A 13,182-nucleotide genomic window follows, 5' to 3' on the forward strand; every position below is an offset into this window, starting at 1 on the left:
TCTGCTCTGTAGTAATAAACCTGACCGCAAACTGAAATAGTTTGTTTCTCGGTCTTTGCCTCGTCAAATAGGAACTTGTTTGTCTTTGTGGTTCGCAGTGTCGCAAGAGCGGATTTGTTAAAGAAACTGATAGTGTAAAGTGCGTGAGAGGAGGAAAGGGTTACTGTTTTCTGGCTCTCTTAAACAAACGACCTCCGGATCGAAATCTTGTCTTGAGGCAGCTGTCTCTACCAAGAGATCGGTTTGTCACACGAATAGGTACAGTGTTGGTTTAGCCAACCTGTTTCGCCTTAGGCTGTATTATGATGTGATGAAAATGTAAATTAATACTGATTAGGTTGAGATTATGACACGTTATACCCGTATTGTGTATTTTGGAGGCTAATTATATTGTTTGGAAGTGGATTTATAATGTGGACTCGATCTACACGCATGTTTCTCCTCGCTGTATTTGCTGCGGTTAAAGTTCAGTCTGCCCGAGAAGAAGCTGAACTGTGTCCTCGACAAGGTAATTCACCTTTTCATTTCAAAACACAACTGAAAATTATTGTTGAATTTGTGCAAATAATCCCCCAGTTATTCTTTTCCTGTATTATAATATACATGTCCTGGTTTAGATTTCCAGAGTGATTCATCTCTGACTCACTGTTATGGTTATTTATGCGCGTTTTGTGGTGAAGTGAAGACGCTGATATCAATAAATATTGTCTCAGAATTTTAATTAAAAATGTAGTTTATTCACATTTGAACTGTTAGTGTGAGCTATGAGAAACAGATAAATAAATCTATTAAGCCCACCTGAGAACAAAAAAAAGTAATAATAATAATAATAATAATAATATTAATGATGATAATAATAATTTAGATGTTACTTAAGACATTTTTATACTCCAGAAATTACATTTATTAAGTATTTTTATTAGCACAATTTACCCTGGCATAAACATGTATTGTTCCTCCTTTCAGTCTTAACATGTTAAAACAGTTATAATAACTTATAAACATTTATTGAAAAAACATTTTATTTTGTATTAAAAGCAGGCTGGAGTTGTGATGCTTAGAAAAAGAATTCACCTTAAAGATGTTACATCTTATTGTGCATACATTACAATATATTTTTTTAATAATGCAAAAACATATAAATATAAATAAATATAATATAGAAATAAACTTGATTTATGTGTGTCTAACAATTTTAATTTTAAAAAGTCTTTATAGCTAAAGAAATGCTGTTTTACGTTGTATAATGGGGGGAAATCGTAGAAATGAACATTTAAAGGAGGATTTTGATGGTAGTGTTATAGTTTTAGCAACAATATTACAGCAATATGCTTAAGCAAGACATAATTGTTTCAAAGTATGATTAATATGGATTCAAATAGATTTACCACTTTTCGTTTTACTAAATTTACATTCATGTCATCCATTGGAATATTACTTAAAATGACAAAAAGAAAGAGTGATTGTGGTGAAGAATCTGGAGGATTTAAAATAAAGGAAGTGAAAGCAAGAGTATTTATTTGTTGCATAATTTTGTTCCATTTTTAACCAACGCAGTGAACTTTGGGTAAAATGTACAGTATTTAGTTCCCAATGATGGACTGTTATGAACTCTGACTGTATAGAAGCCAGTACATTAGACATCCTGTATGGGATTTTTAATGTGATTAATGAAGCACAGTATTTTCTTCATCAAATGTTCATCAGATGCTCCTTCTGGAGTTTTGGTCTTGAATTTGGGAAGTAATGTTGTCCTTGGCTGCAGAGGTGACGTTACAGTGGACAATGTGCCATTGGCTTCAGCCAGAGTCATGAATAAAAAATACACAAACAAGCAGAAAGAAGACATCACTGCCAGCTGGACGTCTCAGAGACATGAACATCCTTCTACACAATTAACTAGTATGAAGGGTGATGCACCAACTGCAACATACCAAAATATTGACTCTGCTATATACTCAAAAACTAAAGTGGGCACAACCGTCACCGATAAACCATCTATAACCACCAGAAAGGAGCAGAGCACTTCTCGGCGTGTTTTGCGTGCTGTCAGTCAAACACCTGGAGAGGAAAAAGAGACGTTTGGTATCACACAGTGGAGCGATTTTGATGAAGATGATTATGAGGACTATGATTATGAAGAGGAGCGATCCAGGGTGACACGGGGAATCAAAAAACAAACACGCTGGACTTTAAATGGACGACAGGTGCGTGCCGGAGTGGAACGGGGAGGCATTTTGAGACGGCCACATCTCAGCTGGGCAGATGCTGGAAATTACAGCTGCTACAGAGGAGAGAGACTCATTTCCACATTCAGAATCAGTGTAGGGGGTGAGGACTTTTGCACACAGACATTTTCGCAATTGATTTGCATATATAAAACACTCCCGAATTTCACATTATTATGATTTTTTTTTCTCACAGCGCCCCCCAAGAGTCCAGCTGTCTTTTGTAACATAAAGTCTCATACTAGTAAGGTCCGCTGTGATTGGACGTCCAAACAACCGGTAATTCCACGGCCAGTGTGTTACCTTCTTCTTAATAGAAGGTGAGTGTGTTTAGTGAATGTCTATCTTTTTATACTGTATGTATCTTGCAGTTCAGACTCTTTTTTTGTCAGAAAATTGACATTCTGGTTGATATTCTGATAAAGTATATTGTTTGTTGCAATTCCAAGTTTACATTACACAATTTTTTAAAAATCAGATATGAGTTTTCATGAGCATTTTGAACATTTTAAAGGATAGCCAATGCCTTAAAGGGAAAGTTCTCCCAAAACAAAAATTCTGACATCGTTTATTGAAATCATTTATTTTGTTTTGTTTATTTTATTTTTGTTGAAACCTTCAATCATTTTCTTCCATAGTTTTTGTTATTCCTATTATGAATGTCAATGGTTTAATACATAAACAAGGGACTAAAAGAAAATAATAAAAAGAGTATGTCTAAATATGTCAAGTATAGAAAAATACACTCACTGGCCACTTTATTATGTCCAACCGCTCGTTTACGCAAATTTCTAATCAGCCAATCACATGGCAGCAACTCAATGCATTTAGTAATGTAGACATGGTCAAGACGGGGAAGTAAGGGGATTTAAGTGATTTTGAACATGGCATGGTTGTTGGTGCCGGGTGAGCTGATCTGAGTATTTCAGAAGCTGCTGATCCACTGGAATTGTCACACACAACCATCTCTAGGGTTTACAGAGAATGGTCTGAAAAAGAGAAAATATCCAGTAAGGGGCAGTTTTGTGGGCGTAAATGCCTTGTTGATGTCAGGGGAGAATGGCCAGACTGGTTCGAGCTGATAGAAAGGCAACAGTAGCTCAAATAACCACTTGTTACAACCGAGGTATGCAGAAGAGCATCTCTGAATGCACAACCTTCGAACGTCCAACCTTAAGGCAGATGGACTACAGCAGCAGAAGACCACACCAAGTGCCACTCCTGTCAGCTAAGAACAGGAAACTGAGGCTACAATTCACACAGGCTCAGCAAAAATGAACATTAGAAGATTGGAAAAACGTTGCCTGATCTGATGAGTCTCGATTTCTGCTTCGACATTCAGATGGTAGAGTCAGAATTTGGCCTCAACAACATGAAAGCATGAATCCATCCGGCCTTGTATCAACGGTTCAGGCTGATGGTGGTGGTGTAATGGTGTGGGGGATATTTTCTTGCCACACTTTGGGCCCATTAGTACCAATTGAACATCGTGTCAATGCCACAGCCTACCTGAGTATTGGTGCTGACCATGTCCATCCCTTTATGACTACAGTATACCCATCTTCTGATGGCTACTTCCAGCAGGATAACGCACCATGTCATAAAGCCTGAATCATCTCAGACTGGTTCTTGAACATGGCAATGAGTTCACTGTACTTAAATGGCCTCCACAGTCACCAGAACTCAACCCATTAGAGCACCTTTGGGATGTGGTGGAACAGGAGATTCACAACATGGATGTGCAGCCAACAAATCTGCAGCAACTGATGCTGTCACGTGAATATGGACTAAAATCTCTGAGGAATATTTCCAACACCTTGTTGAATCCACACCACGAAGGATAAGGGCAGTTCTGAATGCAAAAGTGGCATACTGTTTTTGTCCATGTACTCTGACCATATATAATGACACAAAAATAGACCGCTTTTTTTTATTCTCTTTACGATACTTGTCTCTTTTTTACATCGTTTTCTGTCCCTTCACAGATTTTTAGAAAACACCCTTCGTGTGAACTGTTCTTTCTCTCGGTCCCGCTGTTGGTGTGCTTTCTTTGTGAAAGAGGATCACCTTAGGGCTCTCCATAGGGCACAACTATGTGTGTCTAACATAGCAGGTAGTGCCATGAGCCCTATACTCAACTTTTACCCACAGGACACCAGTAAGTGCTTGTGTCTTTCTTTCACTTACACTTTAAGAAGCCCACCACTGATTTGATTGAAAAAATAAAAATCTCTTCATTTCTCTTTGTAGTAAGGCCAGACCCACCAAGCAGAGTGCTGGTGAGTGCAGTTGAGGGCCTGAAGCATATGCTTAAAGTATCCTGGTCTTATCCCAGTTCCTGGAAGAGTACTTTTTATATCCTGCAGTTCCATCTGAGATACCGGCCACAACTTGCAGAGCGGGTAAAGTAAAGTAGGAGGGCTTGCATAAATGGATAAATAAATCATTCATTTAAATGTAATGGCACAATGACCTAGACCCAATCCCAATTCTGTTTTATATCCCTACCCCTATACTTACACTTTTCTTTTGGCAATTAAAACAGGTGTGAAGGCGTTTGGATGAAAATGGCCTGAAAATCTTTGTTTAAAAGGCTGTTCCCCTTCCCCTTACGCCTCCAACCAAAAAAAAAAAGAATCGAGACACCCATACCTTTCCATTTTGCAGGAAGTAAAAGGGCTAAAGAGTAGAAATGTGATCGGTCCTCACTGATTTATGCATGTTTGTATGTATTTTTAGTACCAGTTCGGGAAGATATGTGACAAGATGGAGAGACATCTGTCCTGGATGATTTATGATGCTCTACCAGACACTGTGTATGAAGTGCAGCTTAAGGCCAAAGATGAGTTTGATGGCATCTGGAGTGACTGGACAGAACCTGTGTTTGCAGTCACTTGGTCAGGTAACAAAATGTCTGTCTGTCTATCTGTCTCTAGAGTTGTCAACCACTTTAATTGGAACACATTGCTAGTACTGGATTAGACCCCTTTTGTCTTCAGAACTGTCTTAATTTTTAATGGCACACATTTGACAAAGTTCTCGAAATATTGCTCAAAAATCGATGTGATCCATCCATTCTGACTTGATAGCATCAAACAGTTGCATGATGGATAACTGCTGTTCCAGCACACCTCAGAGGTGCTCTGTTGGATTAAGGTTTGGTGGTTGAGGCCATTTAAGCTTCATGAACTCACTTTCATTTTTAAGAAACCAGTTTGAGATAATTTGAGTATTGTGACATTGCATGTTATCTGGCCATAACAATATGGGTTTACTGTGGTCATGTGGCTGGACAGGGTCAGCAACAATACTCGGATACAGTCGGCTTAGTGTTCCAAGGGTTTCGAAGTGTATCTTGAAAAGATCCCCCACACAATTTTACCATCACCAGTTTCCAGAGTTATTCAATCTTTTCCTCAATTTTTATGCCAAATTCTGTCCCTACCAAAAAACATGGACGCATTATTCATGAACTTTCACTTTGGACGTAGCAAGTGATAATATTACTGCACTTGGGTGTCTGTTTACATGGTGGATCGTTTTGTCCTACAAATTGTTATGTACAACCCCAAATCAAAAAAACCTGGGACAGTATGGAAAACGCAAATAAAAAAGAAAGTGATTATTTCCAAATTTACTTTGGCATGTACTACATTGCAGACGATATGAACACAAAATATTTAATGTTTTGTCTGGCCAACTCCATTTTATTTGTAAATATACATCCTTTCCTGTTATTCAAACCTACAAAACATTCCAGAAACAGTTGGGACAGGAGCAGTTCAGGGTTAGTAATCAGGTGATTTGTAATTATGATTTGGTACAAAAGCAACATCCAAGAAAGGTCTAGCCATTGATGAGCAAAGATGAGCCAAAGATCACCAGTTTGCCAAGAAATACGTGAGAAAATAATAGAAATGTTTAAAAACAATGTTCTTTAAAGAAAGGAACAAAGATAGGAAGACATTTGGATATTTCACCTTCAACGGTGCATAACATAATTAAAAGAGTCAAGGAATCTGGAGAATTCTGTGTGTAAAGGACGCAAGCCTAATCTGAACAACATTGACCTCTGATCCCTCAGACGGCACTACGTCAAGAATCATCATTCATCTATAAGCAATATTACCACATGGGCTAAGGACTACTTTGGCAAACCTTTGTCAAGTAGCACAATATGTACAGAATAAATCTGTGTACTGTGCCAAAAGGAAGCCCTATTTTAACAGTGTCCAGAAGCGCAGTCGACTTCTCTGGGCTCAGTGCCTGTCATGGTATAGTGTTGTGTCAGTGCCCTTGGCAAAGGTAACTTGCACTTCTGTGGCAAAGGTAACTTGCACTTCTGTGATGGCCCCATTATAATGAAAAGTAGATAGATATTTTGAAGCACAATATGTTCTTTTTCAACAAGACAATGCAAAACAACATTCTGCACACATTACAAATGCAGAGGAAGAGGATACAGGTACTTAACTGGCCTGCCTGCAGTCCCGACCTGTCTTCAATAGGTAATGTGTAGCACATTTTGAAGCGCAAAATGCAACAATGAAGACTCCATACAGTTGCCCACCTTAAGACTTGTTTGCAGGAAGAAAGGGACAAAATTACACCTGAAACATTTGATCACTTGGTGTCTTCACTCCCTAAATGTCTTTTAAGTATTGTGAAAAGGATTTAAATGTGAAGTGTTAAATGCTTCCTTTTACTTTTTTTGAAATTTAAAAAAAAATAAAAAATAAATCATGAGGAACAGGAGATAAAGTGGGGGAGATGAACATTAACATACTCTCCTCAGGCCATGACTCAACAATAGCAAATATATTGTATATTGACATTAGTGATGGGTCGTTCTTGAACGATTCGTTCATTTTGAACAAATCTTCAATATGACTTGGGAACTACGAGTCCTCTCAGGGAGTGATTCGTTCATTTGTGCAGGTGGTATCGTTCATTTCAAGTCTTTTGAGTCGTTCATCGCGGAAAGGCAGAAGCCAATCATATGTGTTTAGAGCCGGAAAGAGAACTGATCCGTTCACCTCTCAAGTCCTCTATCGGGTTTGAGTCATTCGTTCCTAATGGGCCAAGCGTATACATTTAGAGCCGGAAAGAGATTTGATCCATTCACCTCTCTAGTCCTCGGGTTTGAGTCATTCTATCACGTGATGAACGAACGACTCAAGAACTAGAAGACTCGAAAGGTGAACTAATCATCATGGCTCCTATCGGCTCAGACTGTGTACATTGATTAAGATTATATGTGACTGTCAATGTAACGTGAACGAACCACTGACATTTGAGGACATAAAGAGATGAACTGAGAAAAGAGACAAAAATACCTTCATAGACAAAAGAGCAGGTAAACATTGAATTATTATTTTCTTCTTATAGTATTCTATTTAGGACTTATTTGTCATGTGATCAACCTTTTTGGGCTCGTTGTAGATGTGTTTGGAAGCAATTCGTAACGTTTTAATAATATTTTGGCAAATTGAACCAAATGAACGAAATGACTCGAAAAAAGATTCGTTCATCTCGATGAACGAGACTCAAAGATCCGAGTCAGTAAAATGATCCGAACTTCCCATCACTAATTGACATGCAATCAATCAATGTGTCTGTTGATTTAATCACTACAATGCTTAAGTTATAAACTGTCAAATGACACCAAACATGACAATGTTATATGAAGGAAGATCACAAGCAGATTAACTGTGTATAGTGAAAAGCACATGGTTACTGTAAGCAAATGGCAGAGATGTGTATTAGAGCTGTGATGAACTCTGCCACGCCAGGAGGACCCCTCCCATGCTTGGAATGTCTCAGTAGTCCTTCATTAGCATAGAAGGAATAGCATATAATATTTTCTCAGCTTAAATCTAAACAACAGGTTATGGTAGCAACTAATGGTAGATCTTCTTTTTCCCCTGTTTCTTTGTAGCTCCTGAGACGACTACTGCCACTGAGTCCATTACTTTTGTGAGTTCATTCACCAGTATCATGCACTGTAATGCACTTACTACACACACTTTTACATATTATGATTATCTTTTCTATCATTGCCACTCAGGAACCAAATGAGGGGATTTACGAAGGATCAGGAGGATCTGGAGAAGAGCCTGGTGTAGGTGAGCTTGAGAAAACAAAAAAGCATACCATGTCTCATTGTTCTCATTGTTAGGAAGTTAATGTGGTACCTGGAAATTCCAAACAGGAAATGGTCAACATAACACAGAGTTAAACAATGTGCAGTAATTTCCAAATGTTTCAGCCTTCTGTGACATTTGCCCTCTGTCCTCATTCTCTCTTTCTCATTTCAGTCTCAGTGGTAGTAGCTGGAGATGCTGATACCGAATTTGCTACAGTCTGGCTGTATGTGCCTTGCGCTTTTGGGCTGTGTTTTTTTGTAATCATCGTGCTTACTGTCTATTTTCTCAGGTAAAACTGTTTTTATATACTTTATTTGCCATCTTTTAATATCCATTTAGCCTTTTTAAGTGATGTTAAGAAATGTTTCAAAACTATCTTCACTTCCAAAGATGAATGGCTGGCTATTTTTCATTTATTTTGACATTTTTAATAAGTGGAAAACTAAAATAATTATTTTCATTCCATCTGATCTCACAATCTCCCCAAATTTGGACTCGTTTTAAATGAAACCATGGGTTGAAATATTTGGATTTGTTTTTAATGTTGTCAGAACCTGCTTTTTCCCTTTCTTTTGAAGACTTTGAAAAGGTTATACATGTTTTTATCTCATCTAGGTTGGATTATTGCAACGCACTTTATAGGACTAGATAGACAGCTCTTTTCCAGTCTCCTGACTGGGACAAAAGAAAGAGAGAGCATATTACTCCATTTCTACACATGCTGCCTGTTTGTTTTAGAGTTGTTAGTACTTAGCAAAAACTACTCCTGTGTATCTCAGTAAGCTACTGTATTTGGTTCAGCCTGCCAGATACCTTCTGTCCTCTAATCAGGATATGCTGTGAATCCCCAGGTAAAAATGTACCCACTAAACACAACTGTGTTCAAATAAAGTCTTTTAGATGTTTCTTTTGGACAATTAGACGTTGAACTACATCCCATAAGGGTGCAGAGTGAAAGTTTTTATGACATCCTTTTTGGAGTTACAGGTTAGGTAAACACAGCCTTAGATGAAATCAACTAAAACATTATATCTCTCAAAATCTCAGCAGAGGATCAATCAACAACTTAACAGCATCAGCAGCTTCACTTACAACTAACCTGCTTGACTTTATTACTGTCAGATGTCTTCAAATGTCCCCCATCACATTTATTAAGAATGAAAAGCTTTAGCATGGCTGCTTTACTTGAGCTCACTGTTTTAAGGATAGCTAAACTATGTGACTAATGCTATAGCAAGAAAACCCAGAAGCAATTTGTTAATGCTGCTGGGTTATTTAAAAGCTTGATTTGCTGATTTCATTTAGTCAGTGACTTGTAATGTTGTATAGTAATGGCAGCGTGGTGTTAATTACACTGATAACTCATTTAGAGCCAGCAGTGCACTGGTCAGGTTTTAAAAGCACAGTGAACATTTGAGGCACTAAAAATATACATCAAGAATCAGTGTATGCATTTCAATGATGGTGAAACATTCCCATACAGTAATAGATAAGTGTTGTATGATTCTCACAGCATGCACTGCAGCACAAAATATGTCACCATCATTGATGTCTCTTTATTTGTTATTCAAGGTGTTTTTAAAACCTGACCTATGCACTGCTGGCTTTCAATATGCTGAGCCACATGATTTCTACTAACAGCTCAGTGAGATCAGCACCATGTTATCACTGACTCTAAGTTATGTTATCACTTAGTCACTGACAAACCAGTGAATCAAACTCTTTAAAGAAAATGCAACAATCACTTTTGTCCTGCAGTATGTTTTGACATAACACATTGCTTCAACAAACAAAGATAACATTGCATGAAACCAGGGGCGTAGCAACCGGGGGGGATGGGGGGGATACGTTCCCCCCCACTTTTATAGACAGACCATTTAGAAACAGGTGATTAATAATTATATGAATGTATGATCTCATACAGCCTTCTCCCCCACTTTTAAAATGCCCGCTACGCCCCTGCATGAAACACCCCAAGTAAAGCAAATACTCTTCACTGTCGTGGTGACTTATTTTCAATAAAACATTTAAAACTTTAAGATCTCAATAATTGTGACTAATAACTTGGGTAGACGTCTAACAGTGATAAAATCAAACTGATTAATTATAAGAGAAGCTGCTGATGCTTTCATTCTGCACCCTTAGGGGACGTCATTTCAGCGACTAATTTTTTAAAAAAGAAACGTCTAAAATACGTAATTTGAACATAATTGTCTGTAGGGGAGATCATGCTTTCTGTATTGTGGCCCCCAGACTTTAGACTGCCTTACCACCATCAATAACACTTGCGCCATCCAACAATAAATTTAAAATGACATTTTTTGTGTCTTGAAAGGCGTTCAGCTGTGAGGAGGAGTGACTCTTACTTAACGTGTTTGTTGTTATCTGTTTTGTTTACATGTTGGAAAGTTCATTGGTCAGCGAAAGTTGTTAAAAATCGTGCTGTACACATAAAATTGTCATCAAAGCAGCAAATGTACTTTTTGAAAATGAAAACATTGCAGAAAACATTTGCAAATAAAACATTTACATCACATGTGTTAAAGAGGATAAAAATGATCACTTCCTGGTACACTAATGTGATGATTAATTAAAATGATCATTTCTGCAAGCTAGGCGGCATAGTGGCGCAGTGGGTAGCGATGTCACCTCACAGCAAGAAGGTTGCTGGTTTGAGCCTTGGCTGGGTCAGTTGGCATTTCTGTGTGGAGTTTGCATGTTCTCCCCATGTTCGCATTGGTTTCTTCCGGGTGCTCTGATTTCCCCCACAGTCCAAAGACATGCGCTATAGATGAATTGGGTAGGCTAAATTGTTTGTGGTGTATGAATGTGAATGAGTGTGTATGGGTGTTTCCAAGTGATGGGTTGCAGCTGAAAGGGCATCTGCTGTGTAAAACATATGCTGGATAAGTTGGCGGTTCATTCCACTGTGGAGACCCCAGATTAATAAAGGGACTAAGCCGACAAGAAAATGAATGAATGAATTTCTGCAAGCTAAGAAACCACTTAAGTAAATAAGTTGGACCTTAGAGAAACAAACAAAACACACAGTAACAAACAACTGAGCTTTCGTTCAGGTGTTTGCAAATCTATTAAAACAGCCTTTAAGATGATGTGAGAAGATAATGGTTCCCTGGTTGGTCACATCTTCTGTTAAGGCAAAATCACACCAATTGTTTGATGGAAATCAAGAAATCTATTCATTCATTCATTCATTCAATCCTTTTCCTTCGTCTTAGTCACTTTATTCATCAGGGTTTCCCACAGCTGAATGGACCGCCAACTTATCCAACATATGTTTTACACAGCGGATGCCCTTCTAGTTTAAACCCAGTACTGGGAAACATCCATACACACTCATTCACACATACACTACGGCCAATTTAGTTCATTCAATTTACCTTTAGCACAAGTCTTTGGACTGTAGGGGAAACTGGAACACCCGGAGGAAACCCACGCAAACATGAGGAGAACTGAGCCACCGTGTATTTTAAAAGCAGTTTTTGTGCATATTTTCTTTTTTATTGGAGTAAAAACTCAATTGAGCACATAGGTTTGTGTATTATATTATATAAATATAATATATGCACATCTTGGTGTTTTTGTTAACCATTTTTAAAAATAAAAACACAACACACACATAAACATAGTGTTTCTCTATTCAGATTTCTTAATTTTTGTTCTGTTTTTGTGTTTTATTAGGAACAGGACTCATTTGATTACTAGAATAGGAAAACAGGCTTTGCCGTTTACTTCCCTTCTTCATTCCTCTCAGCCTCTTCCTGCTCCTGCTGCCTCTGAACAGCTTCCAGAAGAGGGGAAGTCACTTATGTCTACTCCCAAACACAACCAGCAACAGGTCCTTCCTCTTCAGCCAGAGGAGCAGGAGGCCATTCATCTGCATAACATTGATTATTTCCTGTCTCCAGGAGCCGAAGGTGTGCCATTGACGATAAACAGAAATGAATAAACAAATGAAACCCCGCAGTGGGTCACACACTGTTTTCATGTGATATAGACAGCATTATTATGTTGAAAAGTAAATGTGGAGTGTCTCCTACGTTCGGTCTTTATGTTACAGATTTTTATTAGCTACAGACTTCTATCAAAACCATTTGCAATTAAGGATTTTTAAAACAACCTTTCTACAGACAACTTTTAAAAAATATGTCTTTAGACAACCTGCCATTTGTTGACCATGGCAGTCTCTCATGTGAAGCTAAAGCACTTTTTTAATAAATAGTTTTGAATAAAAACTTGTTAACACCAAATTTGATAGCTTTGATCAGTGTTTCCCAACCCTGTTCCTGAAGGCACACCAACAGTACACGATTTCAACCTCTCCCTAATCAAACACACCTGAATCAACTTATCATAACACCAGAAGAGACTCCAACACCAGAAGTTAATGGGTCAGAAAAGGGAGACATCCAAAATATGTACTGTTGGTGTGCCTCCAGGAACAGGGTTGGGAAACACTGGCTTAGATGACTGGTTTTAAATTACAAGTTAAAGAAATACACATTTTTTATAAACTTTGACAGCCAGTCTGAAAGATCACTGTAAAGATCTTGAGCATTTCAAGTCGTAGATGTAAAAATTGCAGTTTGCGCTTATAATAAACAGAATATTATCATGGTTTGGTGTTAAACAAATACTGTTATCGTTATAGCTCTTGATTTAACATTGATAAGTGAAAATTTCTTCACAGTTTACTCACATGCAAGCTAACAGCTATTAGCATCCAGAGTAAGAACAACACAAAATACAATGGATGTCAATGACTGCTGTTTTCCAATATTCTACAG

The 13,182-nt window shown here is 37.9% G+C and overlaps 1 protein-coding gene across 2 annotated transcripts; it reads left to right on the top strand.

Moving 5' to 3' along the window:
- The first annotated feature begins 71 nt into the window (after positions 1 to 71).
- On the top strand, positions 72 to 12,451 carry il6r (interleukin 6 receptor). 2 transcript variants are annotated; one of them, XM_056476138.1, is made up of 10 exons: positions 72 to 508; positions 1,708 to 2,331; positions 2,425 to 2,548; positions 4,214 to 4,386; positions 4,479 to 4,630; positions 4,968 to 5,130; positions 8,167 to 8,204; positions 8,296 to 8,353; positions 8,546 to 8,597; positions 12,077 to 12,451. In XM_056476138.1, the coding sequence occupies exons 1-10, from the start codon at positions 412 to 414 to the stop codon at positions 12,342 to 12,344; spliced, it is 1,749 nt and encodes a 582-aa protein (XP_056332113.1). In that variant the 5' UTR covers positions 72 to 411; the 3' UTR covers positions 12,345 to 12,451. The 2 variants fall into 2 exon arrangements, with proteins under 2 accessions (XP_056332113.1, XP_056332111.1); XM_056476136.1 differs by having other exon boundaries at positions 74 to 508; positions 8,546 to 8,663.
- Positions 12,452 to 13,182: the final 731 nt, after the last annotated feature.

This window comes from Danio aesculapii, chromosome 16, assembly GCF_903798145.1.
Source record: "Danio aesculapii chromosome 16, fDanAes4.1, whole genome shotgun sequence".
Lineage (NCBI taxonomy): Eukaryota > Metazoa > Chordata > Actinopteri > Cypriniformes > Danionidae > Danio > Danio aesculapii.